Source organism: Gekko japonicus, unplaced genomic scaffold, assembly GCF_001447785.1.
Source record: "Gekko japonicus isolate JY-2015 unplaced genomic scaffold, Gekko_japonicus_V1.1 scaffold325, whole genome shotgun sequence".
NCBI classification, from domain to species: domain Eukaryota; kingdom Metazoa; phylum Chordata; class Lepidosauria; order Squamata; family Gekkonidae; genus Gekko; species Gekko japonicus.
This window is the reverse complement of record NW_015164674.1, coordinates 1,040,368-1,058,474: the sequence shown is the minus strand read 5'-3', so window position 1 is coordinate 1,058,474 and position 18,107 is coordinate 1,040,368. Positions and strand designations below refer to the sequence as shown.

General features: G+C 42.5%; 1 protein-coding gene across 1 annotated transcript in view; it reads left to right on the top strand.

The window, feature by feature from the left end:
* Window positions 1–18,107, top strand: part of PCSK5 (proprotein convertase subtilisin/kexin type 5) — a 491,368-nt gene that overhangs the window by 238,338 nt on the left and 234,923 nt on the right. Inside the window, exon 9 of the mRNA XM_015409257.1 lies at window positions 10,809–10,909. Within this exon, the coding sequence (XP_015264743.1) occupies window positions 10,809–10,909 (101 nt within the window). The remainder of the gene's footprint in view (window positions 1–10,808; window positions 10,910–18,107) is intronic.

Below are 18,107 nucleotides of genomic sequence, written 5' to 3'. Positions count from 1 at the left end.
CCCTACCCAGTTAAACAGGGAGTTAGCTCTGAAGAGTGCAGAGATCCCTGATCTGGTGTGGTTGCCTTTGGAGACCTTAAGAGTCAGTTAAAAACTAAAGCTGAGTACTGGTGTTGCAGGAGAAGGGGTCTGGGTACTGGAAATAGTGTATCAGCCTTCTGAAAACCAAAAGAGTTAGAGAATACTTAAAAAAAAAAGTGAACTGAAGTATTTTGGGAAAACACTGGAACAAAAGCCTCTCAACATAAAGATTGAAGTCACTGTGAAAAGCTTAAGAAACTCTCATTAGTCTGAAACATAAGAACTAAAGTCTGTGCATGTACTGATTTTACCTCAGAAATATCTATATTGTGTTATCTCAGAAATGTTGCCTCTGATTTCACCTGACCTTTGCCCTCTATGTCGAATAAAATATAGTGTTAATTTGGAATATAATAACCTCTTGAGTGCAATTTACATTGTATAATTTAAAGGGGGATCCCATTCCTTCCTTCAGGTCCCTGGGCTAAACAGACAGCCAAAATATTATACTGTGACAGGGTGTGACAGCCAGAATTCTTCAGGAAAGTAGAAAACAGATAACTAGTGCTGCTCAGTCACAAAAGGGAAAGAAAAATGGAAAGAAACTTTTGCCTCTGAGGGAGGGGAAAATGGAGGGAAACTTTTGCCTCTGAGGGAAGTTTATAAGATTATGCATGGGATAGAGCAGGTTGAGAAAGAAGTACTTTTCTCCCTTTCTCACAATACAAGAAGTCGTGGACACTCAATGAAATTGCTGAGCAGTCGGGTTAGAACAGATAAAAGGAAGTACTTCTTCACCTAAAGAGTGATTAACACATGGAATTCACTGCCACAGGAGGTGGTGGTAGCTACAAGCATGGACAGCTTCAAGAGGGAATTAGATAAGCATATGGAGCAGAAGTCCATCAGTGGCTATTAGCCACAAGGTATAGGGACAGGTGCTGGGACAGGTGATGCACTGTATTCTTGGTGCTTGGAGGGGGGGCAACAGTGGGAGGGCTTCTAGTGTCCTGGCCCCACTGCTAGACCTCCTGATGGCACCTGGTATTTTTGGCCACTGTATGACAGAGTGTTGGACTAGATGGGCCATTGGCCTGATCCAATATTGGCTTCTCTTATGTTCTTAAGTGGACAGGGGCGTCATGAGAGGCAAAAAATTCATTCAGCTTCTCTGCCATTTTCCTATCATCCTTTAGTAATCCTTTTACCCCTCGGTCCTCCAAAGGCCCCAATGCCTCCGTGGTTGTTTTTCTGCTTCTATAAATTTTTATGTTTTTTGCAATATATTCCTCATAGTCTCTTTTTGTCTGTCTGATCACTAACTTGCATTTTATTTGCCAAAGCCTGTGTTCCCCTTTATTTACCTCACTCAGGCTGCAGTCACACACACTAAATAATCCACTTTCAATCCACTTTCAGTCCACTTTCTAAATGGATTTTGCCAGTTCACACAGTAAAAATCCAGTTGGAAAGTGCACTGAAAGTGTGTGACCACAGCCTCTGACTAGTCTTCCGCCACTTAAAAGAATCCTTCTTATCTTTTACTGCTTCAGTTACTTTGTTATTTAACCATGCAGGCCTTTTTATACCTATTTATCTTTCCTAACCTGTGGTACAGATTGTATTTGAGCATCCAGTATTGTAGTTTTAGATAGTCACCAAGCCTCCCAGAAGGGTTTGGCCCTCCTTACCTTTCAGTTCGTTCTTCACATCCCCCCTCATTTTTATTTTTATGGCCCCCCATAGGGGATTTTTTATTTGCATTTACTAAAAACTACAATGAAATTGGGGAGGGAATCTACACACTATAGGAGAAAGAAAAGAAAACCCACTAAAAACCCAAGGGTTGGAGGTCACATACAGCTTGTAAGAAATTGCTTAACAATAATAAAAAGCTTTCTTTAACATTCAGGGTGATCAATCATCATCATAGCTTGTAAAAACATCCCAACAAATCTGACTATATGAAGAGTAGTCCAGGAGAATCGCTATTTAACTTAGACACAAATTACAGAGAACAATGGCATCTCATTTAGCCATTATTTTTCCCTCCACCATTAAAATCAAATTAACAATAAGTCTCCCTCAGTAGATATTACACAATCTCATTTTCTCTTCCATTCCTGTTTTCCTCTTTCTTCTTCCCTGTGGCATCATCTTGCTGTATCAGGAACTGGTCATCTCAAAACAAAGTCCCTTCTCCTTTTTCCAGGACTGTTCCACTTAAATTCTTGCCTTCCCCCTCACTTTTTCCTCGGGGGGCTTTTGCTTTGTTGTTTCATTTCAACTTTACTCACTCTTCATATGTAGATCAAGTAGATCTCGTCGACAGATATGCTTATTTGCCACTCAACCTCCACTCACTTGATTTGGGGTGTGCGTAGCTTAGTCCTTGCTGGAACCCAGCAGAGAGAGCAAAGGGATGCCTCAATTTCCCGACAGTGTGCTGGGAAAGAGGCGACCCTCAGCACAACAGGAGACCCTTCGCAAAGGTCTCCGGTGGCCATGGACATTCACACCCCCTCTCTAACTGCTGGTTTGCGAGCCATCTCCCTGGGAGATCCCAGGAGACACAGCCACCATCAGCTCGTCGAAACCCCGCCCCCCCCACATTCCCTCTCATTTGAGAGAAGTTACCCCTTCTAAAGTTAAATGTGGTTGTGTTAGTCTTTTTGGCAAACTCTGTATTTACATAAATACTTAATAGCATTATGGTCACTGTTTCCAACTGGTGCTATCACATTTACATCTCTCACCAGGTCCTGAGCATTACTTAGGACCAAGTCTAGGATTGCCTCCCCCCTGGTAGGTTCTGTGACTATCTGCTCCATGGCACAGTCATTGAGAGTATCTAGAACCCCAATCTCTTTCTCCTGACCTGAACATATATTTACCCAAACAATGGATGGGTAGTTAAAATCACCTATTATGACATAGTTATTTCATCTAGTGCTGTTTTTAAATCATCCTCTAACTTTGATCTTGTGGACAATAACAAACTCCCAGAGTTTAGCTTCCTTTTGGCCCACTATCCCCCCCCCATAGCATTTCTATAAGTGAATCTATTTCTCTTAGATTCTCAATTTACTGGACTGTATACCCTCTCTGACATACACAACCACTCTATATCTGACCCTACCCTCTCTGTCCTTCTGATATAATTTATTTTTCCCATCTAGGTCTTAAAGCCAATAGGCTGTTTGCCAAGAAAAAGACAGAAATATAACAAAAAAGTTATTGCTGTTCGAAGTTCATTAAAAACAAGCAACATTTAACTACAGCAGCTATATATTTGCACAAGACTAATGTTATATTAAAATCCAGGCCTGCTGACAGAGTCATTAAATGATAGAAGAGTGAACAGGTGTTTTGTTCAGATGCAAACCCAGAGATTTTCTTCTCAGGTCCAAATAAATTACACAGAAAATGAAGAAATACTCAATAATTTCTACTGAAGACCTGTCACAGTTACAAATTCTAGATCCCCTTCTTAGCCTGTAAATCATCCATGTAAGGCAGCAAGTGAACTCATTCTTACAAGAAAAAAAAAACCTACAGTAGTATGGTATAATTTATATTCAGGAATCACTGTATCCCCCTATCCTGATCCCACCAAGTTCCTGAGATGTCCATAATAGAAAAATTATAGAGCAGATTATTAAACGCTTTGTCTGTGAGCACCTTGAATGGAATGAGTTAATTGGTAGTAGCCAGCATGGGTTTATCAGAAATAATTCATGCCAGACCAACCTTATCTCCTTTTTTGACAGAGTTACTAAAATGGTTGACTCTGACAATGCTGTGGACATAGTGTTTCTAGATTTCAGTAAAGCATTTGACAAAGTTTCTCATGATATCCTTGAGGATAAGCTGGTTAAATGTGGGCTGGATGGTGCAACCGTTGGATAGATTTATGGTTGGTTGAAAAATCGTACCCAACGAGTGTTCGTAAATGGCTCTGTGTTTACGTGGAGGGAAGTCTCAACTGGAGTGCCGCAGGGCTCAGTCCTGGGCCCAGTGTTGTTCAATGTTTTTCTAAATGACCTGGAGGAAGACATAGAGGGGGTGCTTATCAAATTTGCAGATGTCATGAAGCTGGGTGAGATTGCTAATTCTGAATAAGACAGAGTCAGGATTCAAAAGGATCTAGATAGGCTGGAACAGTTGGCTGAGACAAAATAGTTTCAATAGAGATAAGTGCAAAGTCCTACACTTAGATACAAAAATCAAAGGCACAGATATAGAATGGGAGGGACTTGGCTTGACAACATCACATCAGAAAGGGATCTAGGTTTTCAGGTTGATCACAAGCTAAACATGAGCCTGCAGTGCAATGTGACTGTGAAGAAAGCTAATGCAATCTTAGGAGCATTGTGTCCAGATCACGGGAGGTGGTAGTTCCACTCTATTCTGCTATAGTCAGGCCTTGCCTGGAGTACTGTGTCCAGTTTTGGGCACCACATTTTACGAAGGATGTTGACAAGCTTGAGCGTGTCCAGAAGTGGGCAACCAGGATGGTGAGAGGGTTGGAACCCAAGGCTTATGAGGAAAGGCTGAAAGAGTTGGGTATGTTTAGCTTGGGAAAGAGAAGGCTTAGAGGGAACATGATTGCAATATTCAAGTATTCGAAGGGCTGTCATGTAGAAGATGGAGCACTTCTATTCTCTCTTGCTCCAGATTGCAAGACTAGATCTAATGGGTGGAAATTACAAGGGAGTTGATACTGGCTAAATATCAGGAGAAACTCCTAACTGCCTCGGGAGGTGGTGGATGCTTCTTCGCTGGACGTTTTCCAGCGGAGGCTGGATGACCATCTTTCAGGTATGTTGTAGGGCTATCTTTCGGCTATGCTCCTGCAGAGTGCAGAGGGCTGGACTAGATGACCTGCAAGGTCCCTTCTAACTCTAACATTCTATGATTCTATGCTTTCCTCTATCACTAAGCATTCCAGCTACACCATTTTATCTCAGACACTTCTAGTATTTGTGTATAAACATCTATAATTCCACAAGCACATTAGGCCTGCAACCTTCCTACTGTGGCCTGTAGACCTTGCCAGGCAGTCAGTATTGTTTGTCACCCTCTCAGTGGCCAGCCCTAATCCATTTCCCTGTATAATAGTAACAGCTACCCCTTCATCTCTTAGAGATGAGCCTTCCCAAACCAGACACATTTCATCTCCTGTTGGCTCTCCCCCAGGATTTAGTTTAAAAACTACTCGGCCACCTTTTTTATTTTAAGAACCAGCAGCCTGGTTCCTTCTCAGGACAAGTGGAGAACATCTTTTTTGTGCAGGTCCTACTTGTTCCAAAAAGCATCCTAGTGCCTAATAAACTTAAACCCTTCCTCCCTACACCACGGTCTCATCCACACTTTGGGACTCCTAATTTGTGCCTGTCTAGCTGGCCCTGCACATGGAACAGGTAGCACTTCTTCTTTTTTTTTAATCCCTTGCGAGCAGGGTAGCTTTATTACTTTTTTGTTACACCTAAACACTACAGAAAGGAAAAAGGGAAGGGAAATGTTACCCCAGGATAAAGGACTTCTGAGAAGGCTACCTTAGAAGTCCTGCCCTTGAGCCTCCTGTCTAGCAGCCCAAATTTTTCTTCCAGGACTACATGATTACCTTTCCCCATAGCGATGGTGCCAACACGTACCACAACCAGTGGCTCCTCCCCAGCACTGTCTACCAGCCTATTTAGACCACATGTAATGTCTGCTACTTTTGCACCAGGCAGGAAAATCACCATATGGTCAATACGCGGGTTTGCAACCCAACTGTCTACATGCCTAAAGATAAAATAATCAACTACCAAGAGTGCTCCTCTCTCCCTCTGGCTAGGGATGGTTCCTTGGTATGAAAGGATACCTGTTCACCAACTGTAGAAGGGGTCCCTTCTGAGGGAATATTCTCCCTTTCTTCAGCATGGTGCCCTGTTTCTCCTTGACCCTCATGCTCCCTGACAGCAGCTTGACTGCCTCCATTAGAGTGGGACGTCTAACAAGTCCCCGAGAGTCTTATCTGTGTGCCTGACTGTCTCTACTTTTTCAGGTCAGCCACCTCATTCCCTGGGGACCAGGAGCTCCTTGCACTGAGCACACACCCATACCTTCTGTCCAGTTGGCAGATAGTCATACATGTTGCACTCAGTGCAATATGCTATATAACCTCCAACCCCTTGCTAGCATTCTACCTTCAGAATTGCTTTTAAAAAAATTCCTTTTCTATAAAATTCCTATTTTTGTAGATCTGTTTGTGGAAAGTATCCTTATGCTTTGTAGGGATGTGGAGAGACAAGTGTCCTGACATCCTCACCCTGCTGCTGAACTTGCATATCTGCTAAACTCGCTTGTTTATTCCCTTGTTCCAGACACTTTGTCACTGGAACTGGGACACTTGACCTGAATAATTAACTAACTTTTTCCAAACTGCATAGAAAGTCATTCCCTAGTACCTTACATTGTCTGAACAAGTGACAATATTCCAGTTTGTTGTCATGCAGCTGCCATTGTTGTCATGGACCTGCCATAGTAGCAGGCAACTGAGCAATTCAAGTTTTACTAAGATCTCCATTTCCAAAGTGTTCTGTTTTGGAGAGCCTAAACCATACCATAGCCCTGGACTGGATAGCCCAGGCTAGCCCAGTCTCATCAGATCTCAGAAACTAATTGGGGTTGGCCCTGGTTAGTATTTGGAAGGGAGACCACCAAGGAAGCCCCAGGGTTGCAACACAAAGGAAGGCAATGGCAAACCACCTCTGAACATCTCTTGCCTTGATAACTCCATGGGGTTGCTACAAGTCAGCTGTAACTTGACAGCAAAAACAAACAAAATTATACTATAGGTTCACTCTGTTCTCTGTATTTTTCACTTGATTGGCTTGCCTCTGATGAGTCTGTGCTTCCAGCTAAGGAACAAAATAGATATGCCACTATAAGATTTACGAATGGATCCCTCACAGATTTTTTTTCAGTGCAAATAGCAACTGTGGGGAAGAGGGAAAATATTGTTATTATGTTGTGCTTGAATGTCTCTCAATGGGAAAAATAAGAGATCCAGAGGTCCAATTTGGTCAGGAAAATAGTGAGGAAGGAAGGAGTTAAATTTGCCCACCCCTGTGACAGCCTCCTTTTGAACTGACTGCTGTTATTTGTAAAAACCCATGGGACTTTTGTGAATAGTTTTTCTAACATCAGACTGTTTAGCACTCTATTTGTCTTAACTATGGAGATTCTCCAAGGTTCTGGCCAAGGGTATGAGGAATATCCCACATCTTTAGCTTAAAGGATAGTGTTAGACAGTATTTTATCTAACTTCTAAGTAAGAAGTACACCTACTGTGCTGTGCCTTCCAGTGTTTTGGTCAATGAATGCATAGGCAGTGGGATGAATGGCAAGAACTTGAATTTCAATTACATTTTATTAAAATGAGTCAATTATGTAGATGTAGACACAATAGAGTTCTGTGTACCTCTAGCTCCCATCATCATCACAAAGTTTTGCTATTGGCCTGGGATGTTCAAAGCATTCTGTCCTTTACTTGCAAAGATTCAGTGTGGCAAAATGTTTTAACCCGGAATTTAAGGCCAAACCCATGATAAATAGACAAAAGGTGATGTTCTGACTAATATCAATATTGTGCAAAAAGGTCCGTAATGCAAAAGCATTAACTTTGTTATAAGCTACTTGTTTTATTCTTGACCATAGCTGAGAAAGTAAGAATTTGCTTGTCACATCATTTTCCCTTCCTGCTTGCTGTATTCTGATTTCCAAGTTATTCCAGCATATGCATAATTCAGCTTCTGTGGCATTTCACCTTCTTGGCTGCCTGCTAACTTTCTTCTGGCAGCAGCATTGATCTTTTCAATTGGTGTTTCATGTTATTATTTCAGAAGCTTTCTACATTGTTCTCTGGGGTTGTGTTTTATAAAAGATCATTATACATACTTATCTTAGAACTAATAACACTGCATAGCACTCCTTTGGGTAACTTCATTTACTACTGGAATAAGTCACTATGTTCTGTCTTTTCATCCTTACATTTTAGTGACTTTTTCTCTATAAAATCGTATGAGAAAAGTGGTCATGGTTTTGTATATATTTTTCTCTCTGGCATATCTTTGGATGGGATTGTAAAGATTGAATCCTATGAATTGTTGCTGGAGGAAATCAACAAGGAACAAGGGAAGGGGAGCTTCTGCCTGATTGTTCTTCCTTATATTGCCGTCCCATGTCACCATATGGCACTTTGTCCATAGGAATCCCTCAACTCCAAGCATTGCCTTTTCAGTAACAGGGCACCCTTGATTAGGGATGGGCAGGAACCAGAAAAATTGAGGTTGATTTTGGTTTGTGGTTTGAGGGGCTGCATGAACCATGAACCTTCACAAACCTTCCTGTTTACCAAACCAATTCATTTTGTGAGATTTGTGATGTGGTAGAATGGCCTCTCTGTGGTGTAGAGATGCCAAACTCACAGCAAGTCTCCAGCTGACTCTCCTTTACCTGCCCTCCAAGTTTGGTGAGGATTGGATTTATGGGGGCCGAGTTACAACCCCCCAAAGCAGGTGCCCCTAGGAAAGTCCTGTCTGGGGAAATCCGATATAGGAGTGTGTTGAATGGTCACCCTGCAAGCTAGAGGTATTAGAGTCACAGTGGACCTCCCCAGGATGCCCCTCTACCTACCCTCCATGCTTGGTGAGCATTTTCTTTGGGGAGTGGCGTAGCAAACTCCCAATGTTGGTACCCCCAGGAATGTGGTCTCTGGGGAAATTACAGCCACCAGTCCAGGAGTGTATATAACAGGACCCCCGCAAGCCAGAGGCATTAAACTTGTAGCAGACCTACCCAGGATGCCCTGTACATGCCCCCCATAGAGCAGAATGGGAGCTCTCTTATTGGCGGCCTGCGCTGCCAGTTGTGCTTTGGAGGGCCACTATTGGTGTTTCCATGGCTGCAAAAGTCCATCCCCCCTGTAGCTTTGATGATCAAATTGATCTGCACCAGCTTGTCTGCCTTGGACGCCACCAGCACGCACCACCACAAACCACCTGAACCTCCAAAAACCACATGGAGGGACATGGGCAGTTCGGCTCATGAACCACTAACTAGGCAATTTTGCCATGGATTTAGGTTCATGAGCTACTTCGTGCCCATCCCTTCTCTCAATAAAGGGAAGATGGAGAAGATTTGTCTCTGTGAGTGCTTTACATAGGATACAACCTAATATTTTAATTTTTAGGGTTATTGTTAAATCACTGTTAATGACTGGAGAGAGCCTATCTAAAATTTCAGTGTTTGGGCCAGCAACTATTTTAAATTATTTATATATTTATCTTATTCTTGAGATAAAAATAATCTTTCAGACAGGATCGTATAATTTAAAATTCAATGCATAGTTATGTTGGTAAGCAGTATACATCTGTAAGATTCAGACTTGCAAACTAAAGCAACAAGAGAAGAATATAAAGAGAAAAGGAAGGATTAGTTTGCCAATGTGAAAACAAAGTGTTACTGGTTGGGACCATAATGATACTACCTTGCTGCTGTTCTAGGTAGAAGTATGAGACTGAGCCGCTCAGCAATTTTTGGTCCTTTCAATACAAGGTTTTTCTTTTTTGCATCTCACACCTACTTTCCAATCAAAGTTTTAATCTGTTAATTCTTCAGGACCATATCATATTTTACACTTTCATCATATATTGGACACACTTAAACATGCATTTAAAACATGTTCAGCACGAATACAGAAAACACCTGATAGGCTATGTCTTGGAGGCTATGTCTTGGAGAGTAAAACCATACACACAAGGTTAAACTTATACACGGTTGTTTGGCATAATGGCCTTAGACACCTGGCATATCTATGTACTGCTCCCACACACACACACATGGGAGGGGGTGCTTGTAACCAAGTGTGCAAGCTTCATTCCTGCCATTCCCCTCACATGGGTGTAATGCCTGTGTCTGTACAAGTTGTTCCTGTGATTGAGAATACTTGAAAAGCAGCATTCTCAATCATGAGCACAGATCCTGCATATGTTCAGCTTGTAAGCACTGTGCTGATGTACTGCAAATGCATATAAGCAGGAGGCAGGGTCAAGGGGACAGATAGATGTGAGTGAGAACATGACCAGTATACTCATTCTTACTGAGCTTCTATGTGTGTAGTTGAGACATAGTGTCTACTCCTGTTGTTAGAATGAAGATAGTACTGTGAAGCAAATAGTTCTCAGATATTCTCAAGCTTCAAAAGGTTCAAAGTAAAGGTTATACTTTTTTTCCCTGCTACCCACTCATGGTCAAAGTAGATGACATGTTTGGCATGACTTGCAGTTATATGTGCCATCAGGGAGCGATCATTCTCAAATATGCCAAGGCCCGATTCTGTTCAGGAGCATGGTACAGTAGGAGGAGGGTTTCCCAAGCCAAAATGGCTATGGAAGGGTTCTGTTTGCTCTAATGTGGGGCTCCAATGAGTACACATGCAGCTCCACAGCAGAGCAAACTACAGCTATTTTGGCTCAGGGAAATAGTGCAGGAGGAAAGGCTGAAGCCTCTCCTGGCCTGGCACCACAGTCCCAAGCTGAATGAAGTCCCGAAATGCCTGGGGACAGTTGTTCCCTGATGGCACATATCACTGCAAAGGAATTGCAATCCAACTTATGTCAAACATATCATTTAGTTTGGCCTTCAGTACCTGACCCACTCATAAGTAATTTTGACAACTGGAACATATTTTCATGCCTGCGACCATGATCTGAATTACAAACTCTCTCTTTCTTCAGGTCACTACAGATTTGAGACAGCGTTGCACAGATAGCCACACAGGAACATCAGCCTCTGCACCTATGGCTGCAGGAATCATTGCACTGGCATTGGAAGCAAAGTAAGATTTTAGTTATACTTTTCATGTACAATTTTTAGAGATCAGATTTTGTGTATTTGGGTGATTTTTAGTTTATTAAATTAGTTTAATTTAATTTAAGAGAAGGAAATGGCAATGCACTCCAGTATCTTTGCCAAGAAAACCCCATGGACAGTAACAAAAGGCTAAAAGATATGACGCTAGAAGATGAGTCCCTCAGGTCAGACGGTGTCCAGTATGCTACTCGGGAAGAGCAGAGGGCAGGTACAAGTAACTGTTGGCATATTGTCAGTAACCCCAGAAAGAGTGAAGCAGCTGGGCCAAAGCCAAAAGGACGCTCAGTTGTGAATGTGTCTGATGGTGAAAGGAAAGTCCGATGCTGCAAAGAACAATACTGCATAGGAACCTGGAATGTAAGATCTATGAATCAAGGTAAGTTGGATGTGGTAAAAAAATGAGATGGGAAGACTGAATATTGACATCTTGGGAATCAGTGAACTAAAGTGGATGGGAATGGGCGAATTTAACTCAGAAGACCATTATATCTATTACTGTGGCCAAGAATCCTGTAGAAAAAAATGGTGTGGCCTTTATAGTCAACAAGAGAGTGTGAAAGGCAGTAATGGGATAAAATCTCAAAAAGGACAGAATGATCTCGGTCCGAATCCAATGCAAACCATTCAACATCACAGTAATCCAAGTCTATGCCCCAACCACTGACGCAGAAAAGGCTGAAGTGGACCAGTTCTATGAAGACCTACAACACCTCCTAGAACTAACACCAAAAGAGGATGTCCTCATCATCATAGAGGACTGGAATGCTAAAGTAGGAAGTCAAAAAGTAACCGGGATAACAGACAAGTTTGGCCTTGGAGAATAAAATGAAGCCGGGCAAAGGCTAACAGAGTTTTGTCAAGAGAACATGCTGGTCATAGCGGACACCGTCTTCCAACAACCTAAGAGGTGACTCTACACATAGACATCATCAGATGGGCAACACCGAAATCAGATTGATTATATCATTTGCAGTCAAAGATGGAGAAGCTCTATCCAGTCAGTAAAAACAAGACCTGGAGCTGACTGTGGCCCAGATCATGAGCTACTCATTGCAAAATTCAGACTTAAATTGAAGAAAGTTAGGGAAACCACTAGGCCGTTCAGGTTTGACCTAGATCACATATTTTATGAATACACAGTGGAGGTGAAGAATAGGTTTGACTAGATCTGATAGACAGAGTACTTGAAGAACTATGGATGGAGGTTTGTGACATTGTACAGGAGGCAGCAATCAGCACCACCCCAAAGAAATAGAAATGCAAGAAAGCAATGTGGCTGTCTGTTGAGGCTTTACAAGAGCCTCTTGCTGAGGGTCAAAGAGGAGGGTGAAAAAGTGGGCTTGAAACTCAACATCAAAGAAACTAAGATCATGGCATCCGGCCCCATCACTCCTTGGTAAATAGAAGGGGAAGTAATGGAAACAGTGACTTCACGTTCCTGGGATCCAAGATCACTGCAGATGGTGACTGCAGCCATGAAATCAAAAGACACCTGCTCCTTGGGAGGAAAGCGATGGCAAACCTAGACAGCATAATAAAAAGTAGGGACATCACCCTGCCAACAAAAGTCCATATGGTCAAAGCAATGGTATTTCCAGTAGTAATGTATGGCTGCGAGAGTTGGACTATAAGGAAGGTTGAGCACCAAAGAATAGATTCTTTTGAATTATGGTGCTGGAGAAGACTCTTGAGAGTCCCTAAAAGAAGTCAACCCTGGCTGTTCCCTGGAAGGCCAGATAATGGAGCCGAAGCTCAAATACTTTGGCCACCAAATGAGAAGGGAGCACTCACTGGAGAAGAACCTGATGCTGGGAAAGATTGGAGGAAAAAGGAGGAGGAGATGGCAAAGGATGAGATGGTTAGACAGTGTTATCGATGTAATGAAGATGAAATTAAGCAAACTCCGGAGCACAACGGAAGACAGGAGGGCCTGGCGTGATGTGGTCCATGAGGTTTCAAAGAGTCAGGCTCACCTGTGCAACTAAACAACAACAAAAATTAGTTTTACCTAAAGTATCAGAGGTAGAACCAGGATATTAAGCTACATATGGACTGCAGCGAGAGATATCCCTGGTGGTGGTGGAAAGTGCTGTCAAGTCACAGCTGTCTTATGGTGACCCTGTAAGGTTTTCAAGGCAAGGGACATTCAGAGGTGGTTTCCCATTGCCTGCCTCCTCATCACGTCCCTGGTATCCCTTGTAAGTCTCCCATCCAAATACTAGCCAGGACCAATCCTGCTTAGCTTCCAGGATCTGCAAGATTGGGCTAGCCTGAGCTATCAAGGTCAGGGTGATATATCCCTGGGGCAGAGAAAATTGGGATGAACACTCTGTGCTCCACGCTTTTGGGAGCCTTGCAGTTCTATTAATTAAGGTGCTGATCACCTTGGCAGCAGATAAATGAGCCCCACTCTGTAAGGAGCTTGCCATGCAGATGATCAATTATTTCTTTGGTCAAAGCACAGGGATATTTCCTCTGCAGATGGTGTGATTTGCAGTAGCTGCTCTGTTCCAAGTGTCAGATCAGTATGCCAAGGCAATGGAAGTCTCTTAAAGCTGGGGGGAAGAGCTTCTCACAGACATTTTGTACCCCTGAGGACTGCAGTAATATTCTGGTATATTCTTAATCGTTTGTCATGCATTTATGTCGAGACACAACTTCAACAATTATCTTGAATTAACATTTCAGATACATCTACTGCACCAAGAGTGGTTTATATATTATTCTATATAATATATCATGAATACAAAGCAAATTTCACACAAAATTGAATGGTTTAAAGTCATATCAAGCAATGAAGGCTATTGTAATTATAGGCTTCTGTTCCTTACCTGTAAATGCCAGATTGGCAGTGCAATCCTAAACAGAGTGATAACCATTATTTTCAATGGATCTGGAAGAGTGTAATTCTATTTAGGATTGCACTGTAGAGGTCAAACTATTTTTATTGAATTTATAAGGCATGAGTAAAGAATTGCATAAGAAATTGAAAAAGTGGCAATAAGAGATTTTAATTGAAAAGCTGATTCTGCTTTGAATAGATTAGCATTTGTGTCATTGTAATTAGATTGTTAATGCAGTGCTTGGAGAAAAGTTAATATAACTGTATTATCTGAAAATGGCTCTTTCAGTCCCATCTTAATCTCAGTTGTAAAGCAATCATGGTTTTTCCACAACTCCAGTCTACAGATAAAATTAAATTTGTGTGAACCAATTTATTATATTTAGAATAGTTATATAATAATGTAATTGATTTATATTGCCAGATTATTTGAAATTGGAAATAAATCATTTTATAACTGAAACTTTCAAAGTGCCTGGGCAGCTAAGAAACCTAAGTTATTTGAGTCTAAAATTTATCTCATATCAAAAATACCTGAAGAAATGATAATGGCATATACTGGTCATCTTGACATACTGACCTCCAAAATCAGGATGTTTAGTGTATCAAAAGCAGTGAATTGGGAGATTAGGGATTAATGCCTCAATGTAAAGCCCAGTTTGATTGACAGGCTGCTGCCTGCGTCCACCCCCCCTTCTCTCTGATTGGTCAGCACTGGCTGAGGACAGCTTTCAAAAGTCCTGTCAGTCTTGTCAGAGGGGTCATTTGAACTTTGGCTGGGCAATAGCCAGTCAGGAGGAGTGTGTCTGTCAGTCTGAGGGAAACAGACAAGTTCACTTGGGAAGGGAAGGGACACAGCTCCTTGCCCTGACTGTGTACCAACACATTTGAGGAAAAATTCAGAAATTAGAACTTAAAGTCTAAGTGTCAGCCCTAGTTGAATTCTATTTATTCACAGTCTCCAGAACTGGGGTTTAGGTTTGACAGAAGAGACTGGACAGTAAGTTGAAACTGCCAATCTTGCAAAACAGAAAAGGATTATCACTCCTAGAAAGAGGAAGATATTTTTTACCTAGTTATTCAGTGGGTTCAACTCAAAAGGGACCCCTGTGTGTGAAAAGAGAAATGGTCTTAGACTCCTCAGGAGAAAAAGGGGAAAGTTGTAGTCCCACAAAGGAAATATTTTCACAATTGGTGGGAATGCAAAGTAATCCAGGAATTCTGGAAACAAATCGCTCAGCAAATTGAAACCTTGACGTCCTATAATTTACCGTTAAATCCTGAAGTAATACTGCTGCATCGCTGGCCAAAGGACTCCCCGCCTGCAATTAGAATAAAATTGATTAACATTCTCATTACAACAGCTAAATTAGTAATAGCTCAACAGTGGAAACAACAAACACCACCAACAGTACAACAATGGTTCGACAAAACATGGGATATCTATATGCTGGAAAACGTCTCTATACATGATACAACGCACCAACATGAAGTGGAATTTTATAACCCGTTAAATATATGGTATCCCATTCTGGATAAAATTAACATAAATAAATTTGATTGGGAAAACATCTCTGAAGCGAAATACAAGTTAATGCTTTATAATTGAATTATAATACCTTGTCACCAATATGTATGCATATGCTCATACTTACCTTATATCCACAATGTTATATCTTGCTGCTCAAATTTGTTCACTTCTGTGTTTTGTAATTTGTTTATAAAAATTTAATAAAACTATGATATGTATTCCTGGAAAACACTGGGATTTGTAATGTAGTTCAATGAGGAGTGATTAGGAAATTTATATTCTAATAATGAAGTTGGCTAAATCTTTCGATACTTAAATCCAGTGACTGGAGCTGTGAACGGGCAAGACAGATATTTCTACAAACTGGAAAAGGGTCCCAAGTTTGCAGAAAAAATGTGAAATGTAAAAAAAAAAATACTCTGAGGGCCTTAAAAAACTGGAAATGATAAAAGGAACACCTGGAGCTTAAGCAACATTCCCCCCATGTCTGTTGCTAGGCAACCACCAAATCCAGGCTTGGTTCTGTCAGTAAAAGGCGGGGGGGGGGGCAAGCCCCTTTTCAGGGTTGGTTTTGCCTTTGAGGAGAGATTCATTGAGGTCAGGCCTTATGGGAGTTGCCAGTTTCAAGCTGGGAAATTCCTGGAGATTTTGTGGTAGAGTTTGAGGAGGGAAGGGTTTGGGGAGAGGAGAGGCCTCAGCTGAATAGAATGCTGCGATGGACCTCCGAAAGCAGGATGCTTCATGCATTAAAGTGAGAGAGCCGGGAGGTTAGGGGTCAATGCCTCCCTGTAAACCACAGTTTGATTGACAGGCTGCTGCCTGTGTGCACTCCCTTCACTCTCTGAGGAGAGTTTTTAAAAGTCTCCTCAGTCTTGCCAGAGGGAGTCAGTAATGGTTTGGACTTTGTCTTGGCAATAGCCAGACAGGAGTGTGTGTGTCTGTTGGAGGGGAACAGACAAGTCACTTGGGAAGTGAAGGGACACAACTCCTTGCCCTTACTGTGTACCAACACATTTGAGGAAAAGTTCCGAAATCAGAACTTAAAGTCTAAGTGTCAGCCCTAGATGACATTTGTTTATTCACAGTCTCCAAAACTGAGGTTTAGGTTTGACTGAAGAGACTGGAGAGGAGGTTAAAAACTGCCAGTCTAGACAAACAGAAAAAGGATTATCGCTCCTAGAAAGAGGAGGATATTTCTTACCCAGTTATTCAGAGTGTTCAACTCAGAAGGTCCCCCTGCTTTGTGTGAAAAGGAAAATGGCCTTAGACTCCTCAAGGGCTCAAGGGTAAAAAAGGGAAAATTATAATCCCACAAGCGAAATACATAAATAAACACAGCAAGACAAACAAACCTCTCACAGTTAAGAACTGAGTCTCTAAGAATCTAAGCTTCAACTATATTCTATTGCCTGTTCAAAATATTAGTATAAACAACCACATTTACCTCAGCTTCTCATCCCCTGCCCTATTCCTAACTCAACTGCTTGTTCAATAAAATCAACCTTTCTGTTCGAACTTTACTTTGTGTCAAGTGCCATTTCCAAAGGGATTTATAGGCCCCAGTCACATGGGAGGATTTGCCCCGTGAAACAGACGGGTTGAAGACACATCAAATGGGCGTGATCATACTGCAACATCTGGGAAGCGTCACGCACCCGTCCCTGATCCGTCCCTTTGGCATGAAAACATGCATTGAAAAGATACCAGCAACAGAGCACTACCTTCCAGATGACGCGCGGCAACTCAAGGCATCTGATCGGGGAAGCGCTGGTAGCTCGTCGCAGCCAGAGCCGTTCCCTGTCCCACGCATGCGCACAAATGTGCAACGTCTGTTTTGCCATGCTACGTCTGATCACCTGCTGAAGGCCAGAGTACGGAGCCATGGGGGCATGTCGGATCGCGCTACTGCGGTTCTTTTTGCTCCAGCTCTAATTTGCCTCCCTTCAGCGGCACAGTATCCCGCTCATGTGACCGGGACCATAAGATGGCTCCTGCTGAACTACAATAAATCTCTGGCCTGGGCAAAAGCCAAATAAATTCTCAATCACGGGGTGAGACATGCAAAAAGTTATAATTCTATTAAAATATGGTACTAAGAGGATCATCAGACAGAGTGAGGGGAAAGTGTTTTGGTGGGAAAGTCTGCCTCACAGTGAAGAAGAAGCAGGGGTCCATCATAGTCATCATTTTACAGTGCTTAAAATAGTATGTTGTTGATGTTTTCATGAGTAATTCACACCTTGATACAATATGTTTTTCTTGAGTTAAATGAAAAGCAAGAATCTGGTCTTATTTGCAACATGATTGTCCAGAAGTGGCACTCCTGGACCCAAGACATCCCCAGACATGGCGGCCACCAAAGCCCTAACCCAAAAGCAACCCAGCTTACCTCCAGCAGAGTTGGCAGAGGTGGAGGGATGGCTGCCCCAAACTATGGGGGAAAGACAGCAGGAAGGATGGAAGTGGAGGGAAAACCAAGTGGCTGGGCAGCAGCCGGCCAGGTTGTGGCCAGTCCCAAGAAGAAGCAGAAAAGCAGGCTGATGGCAGATGCCTTCAACCAAGCACAGAAGCCCAGAGAGACGAAGGGAGATGGGAAGGCTGCCCAGGAGCCATGGCAGGGAGAACCCATGGAAGAGACCGCTACAGCAGCAGGGGAAGGCAGGCCTAAGCAGCCTCACAACCCCGCCCCTTGCCGAGAGTAGGGGTGGAGTCTCCAGGAGGCTGGGGCAGCCCAACTGGACACCAGCCAAGATGTTCCTGACAGCTCTTTTGAGGGAGGGTGTTCCACCC